The following is a 4840-nucleotide window of genomic DNA, read 5'->3' on the forward strand; positions in this document are numbered from 1 at the left end:
TATATATATATATATATACATACATACAGTAAAGTTATACATATAGTATATTGATATTTTTTCTTTTCAGTTCTGTCCCCACTGAAAGCAAAAATGCTGCACCAATCAGTCATCTCAGCCAATCAGAACATACTTGATGACAACACAGCTATATGGATCAAGTTTTTTACCAATGAAATTTCACAGTGGGCGGGGCCACCCAGCACAACCACATAATAGAAAACATGTTAAACTCAGATTTATTTACATAAAGACGCGATTTATCGCTTGAAGCTTTTTGGAGTCGAGCCTGCTTTAAAGCTCACACATGAAATCTCAGTGTCATACTCATCTCGTTTACCTGTCTCGCCGCAGAGTTTCAAAGTCTCCGCTCAGAGGCTGAAGCTTTCACAGACTCCTGTGATTGTTAATGAGGGGGTTCAGCACAAACGACAGGCTTAATTAGATGGGTATTCAGTCAGACTAACACGGCTACAGCGTCTTGCTGACACACTTGTGCACTGTAAGAGAACAGTGTGTGTGTGTTCCTCCTCAGACAGCACACCCACGGACCAGTCGCTGGAGTTCACAGAGTTAGTGAGGTTCACGCCATCAGATAGTTGAAAGATGTTCAAGAGTTGAGTTTGAGACACTAAAAGGCCTGTCAAACTATGTTTAAAGTGACAGTTGACCCACAATGAAAATTCTGCCATCATTTACTCATTCTAGACCTGTGTGGTTTTATGTGGAGCAGAAAAGATGGTATTCTGAAAAATGTTTGGACTAATTTTGTCCATATTTTTGAAAAGTCAATGGACCCCTCATGTCCCCTACAAAAATGATGTTCCTCCTCAGTATTTTTGTCTTGTTTTTCAGTACAAATATTTAAACATTATTAAATCAAGCAAAATTACTTGCGATATTAAGTTTTGTTTTCTGAAAAATTAATTGAAATTAAGTGAGTTTATGCCTGAAACAAGAAAAATCATCCGCCAATGAGGTACAAAAAAAAATTTATTTTGTTATGACCTTATACAATTTTCTCTTGTTTTAAGTATAAACATGCTTGAGTACAATAACATTTGATTTATGAATTTAGCTTTTTTCCCCGGAAAATAATATTTGATTTATGAATTTTGCTTCAAGTAAATGTGGGTCATATTGATTTAAAAAACGTTTTGAGATATGAACTGGAAAACGACAAAAATGCGAGTAAAAAACAAATTTTTTTTTCATTCTGTTCCCACTGAAAGCAAGAATGCTGCACAAACCAACCGAATCTCAGCCAATCAGAACAGAGTTTTTGACCACCCAGCACAACCACATAAATAGAAACCAAACAACCAATGATTTAACATTTTGATATTCATACTGAAAAACAAGACATAAATACGAAGCAAGAAAACATTTTTTGCAGTGTAAAATGTTTCTCAACCATAATTTAAATCCAAAGCTGGTTAAAACCTGAATATGTTACTGTCTTTTCAAAATGACAGAAAACAATAGAATGCTGGTTGATCTATTCATGAAACTTTGACTCACTGTTTAGTTGCCCGCATACAGTAATACCGTGATACAGTAAATTATAATATTTCATATATTCATTTACAATGAATTGAAAACAAATGTGTAAAAACCTCACTCATAGGATCTGGACAAAACCTTGTGACTTGAAGTTTCCTCAACTAAAGAAGCTCTATAGTGACGTTTTGTTTACTTTTTAACGATTTTAACCTGTGTATGTCAGAATCAAGGACAGCTCTCTAGCAACAGAAAAACAACTCTTGATTGTGACCTAGTTCTGCTAGCTAGAAAAAGGTGTTTATAAAGCATTGGATCTGCAGCTCAGGATGATGATGATGCATCTGGTTCATGGCCAATTATGTGTAACTGCGCTGCCTCTCCTGAGAGGATATACACCCGCCAGTTTGAGTAAACCCCTCTAGTGTGTGTGTTGAAGACATGGAGTTTAGTTTACATGGATTGTGAAGTTTGTGAGGATTATGAAAGAGTGCATGCTTAAAATATTCCAAGTTTCGAACAATTTAACCAAAATCCACTATAATGATTTAGACTTTTCCCTCGTAAAGCACAATTGGAGGTTATAATGAGGTGAATGGTTATCCCTGTAGTGTCTTGCCTTAAATTGGCCAAAAAATGTGGGTCCATTGTTTTTTCATGCACTGGTCAATTTTGAGATATTTGGTTATTTTGCTTCCATAACTTATCTTCTTTCAGACTACACTCTTAAAAATAAAGGTGCTTCAAAAGGTTCTTCAAGCGATGCCATAGAATAACCATTTTTGGTTCCACAAAGAACCATTCAGTCAAAGGTTCTTTAAAGAAGCATCTCTTTCTTACCTTTTTATAATCTGAAGAACCTTCTTTCACCACAAAGAACCTTTTGTGAAACAGAAAGGTTCTTCAGATGTTGAAGGTTCTTTATGGAACCATTTAGACAAAAAGGCTCCTGAGAGGATATACACCCGCCAGTTTGAGTAAACCCCTCTAGTGTGTGTGTTGAAGACATGGAGTTTAGTTTACATGGATTGTGAAGTTTGTGAGGATTATGAAAGAGTGCATGCTTAAAATATTCCAAGTTTCGAACAATTTAACCAAAATCCACTATAATGATTTAGACTTTTCCCTCGTAAAGCACAATTGGAGGTTATAATGAGGTGAATGGTTATCCCTGTAGTGTCTTGCCTTAAATTGGCCAAAAAATGTGGGTCCATTGTTTTTTCATGCACTGGTCAATTTTGAGATATTTGGTTATTTTGCTTCCATAACTTATCTTCTTTCAGACTACACTCTTAAAAATAAAGGTGCTTCAAAAGGTTCTTCAAGCGATGCCATAGAATAACCATTTTTGGTTCCACAAAGAACCATTCAGTCAAAGGTTCTTTAAAGAAGCATCTCTTTCTTACCTTTTTATAATCTGAAGAACCTTCTTTCACCACAAAGAACCTTTTGTGAAACAGAAAGGTTCTTCAGATGTTGAAGGTTCTTTATGGAACCATTTAGACAAAAAGGTTCTTCTATGGCATCGTGAAGCACCTTTAATTTTAAGAGTGTAGTGGAAAGAAAATATCCAAAATACACATCAAGTATTTTTTGTTATTAAACTTTATCTATTTGCGTTTGTAGATTTCAATTACAATTCATATTTTTAAAGGCAATTCTGTATTCTGAAGGTTTTTACAGAGGGGTTTATTCATATATTATATTCCTAAAACATTTTTTTATGGCTGTTGACAGTATTTTCCATTTTATGGAGTGATAAAAAGAGATAACCAAAATCCCCTCTATTAAAACGGTTTACAAATTGAAACAAGAATTTTGAACCTGGCTTTATCAAATGTTCAGATTTCTGTTCTGGAAGTTTATGCAAATTAGTGCATATTTAATTAGATAATACCTCATCTGCATGGTTAATATTTAAAAAACAAACAAACTTGTAATACAAAACTGTCTTCAATTACTGTGATTAATCAACTGGGGAAGTAAGGTGATATCTGTGATTGATTGATTGACCGATGGTGCCTTAAAAGCAGAAACATGAATATTTATATTTTTGAAAAGCACTTTTTTCTATTATTCATCTATTATGTAAACTGTAAGATATTTAAATGCTAATTTTTACAGTCATTGTAGGTTGTTAGGCTTTTTGTGGTGTTGCGCTGAAGTTGTAAAATTGGATTTTTGGGGAGGTTTTGGTTGGTAAGCAATTAAGTTTCACATTCAATTCATGCTTATTGTTTATTTTTGGGCTATACTATTGAAACAAGTATTTTAACATTGACATAATGGTCCCATTCGCTTCTGTTGTAAGTCTCACTATAGCCCAGATTTTTGCCTATGGAAATTATTTTTTTGGTAATCAGCCACAAGTGCTTCTAAAGTAAGCTTAACTTGTACTGAACTCAGAAATATTCCATTAAGGTGCACTCAGTATATGTTGCATACAGTATGGTTTCACTCACCAGGCTGTTGTGGTATTGTGTGCGGTCTGTCCCGGGCTCGTCAGGCTGTGTCTGATCTGACTGCAGCTGTGTTCATGATGTTGCTCTTGAGGTTGTGACGGAGCTGCGGGTTGAGCGGGCCGTCCGTCTCCGTGCCACTGACCTCGGGCCTGTTTCAGCCAGCGGCCGCCCAACCCGCACTTCTCCAGATAAACTCGACACACCTCATAGTTCATGGCCGAGTAATACAGAAAATCAAGCGCTAGCAGCACCATGACGAAGAATCCGTAGATCCACACGCCGATTAATGCAGAGTAATTGCTGCAACAGAGAAAACGTGGAAGAATTAGATGCACTTAACATTTGATGTGGCCATAAACAAACGGTTTTTTGATACACAGTGTCAAAAAGCCTTGCAAAGTGGATGGAAACTCTTTAGCAGCACTAGTGGTCTTATAAAAGCTAAAGTACTTCAATAAATTCAAACTTCATTAGCGTTATATGAGGCATTTAGTGTTAATAAACCATTTTACAGTTCCTTCTGAGTATAAATTCCTGCCCAGACTGACAGAAAACTGCAGTAAAAGCGAAACTTTCCCTTTTTGGTGAAGCACGGGCCTTGTGCTGTCAGACAAGGCCACAACTGACAGGGACAATATTGAGGTCTCGATAATGTATTGTGTTATTAGAGACGAGAGCAAAGCGGAACAGACGCCATGTGTGTGATATCAGATCTCTTTGATGCTGGGACCCAGAGTCCAATAGGAGTGTTTGCAGAACGGGAGTGAAGCTGGAAAAAATTATATATATTATAATAATATATTATTATTATTATTAATATAATAATGGTGTGTGTATATATACAGTGGGTACGGAAAGTATTCAGACCCCCTTACATT

The 4840-nt window shown here is 36.0% G+C and overlaps 1 protein-coding gene and 1 long non-coding RNA gene across 2 annotated transcripts in view; one reads left to right on the plus strand and one right to left on the minus strand.

The window, feature by feature from the left end:
- The window catches only part of LOC107561190 (uncharacterized), a 43126-nt gene that overhangs the window by 7259 nt on the left and 31027 nt on the right, over window positions 1–4840 (plus strand). The window lies entirely within an intron of this gene.
- The window catches only part of LOC107561188 (uncharacterized protein KIAA1644 homolog), a 16814-nt gene that overhangs the window by 3964 nt on the left and 8010 nt on the right, over window positions 1–4840 (minus strand). Inside the window, exon 3 of the mRNA XM_016245568.1 lies at window positions 3963–4262. Within this exon, the coding sequence (XP_016101054.1) occupies window positions 3963–4262 (300 nt within the window). The remainder of the gene's footprint in view (window positions 1–3962; window positions 4263–4840) is intronic.

Source organism: Sinocyclocheilus grahami, unplaced genomic scaffold (assembly GCF_001515645.1).
Source record: "Sinocyclocheilus grahami isolate Dianchi unplaced genomic scaffold, SAMN03320097.WGS_v1.1 scaffold759.1, whole genome shotgun sequence".
Lineage (NCBI taxonomy): Eukaryota > Metazoa > Chordata > Actinopteri > Cypriniformes > Cyprinidae > Sinocyclocheilus > Sinocyclocheilus grahami.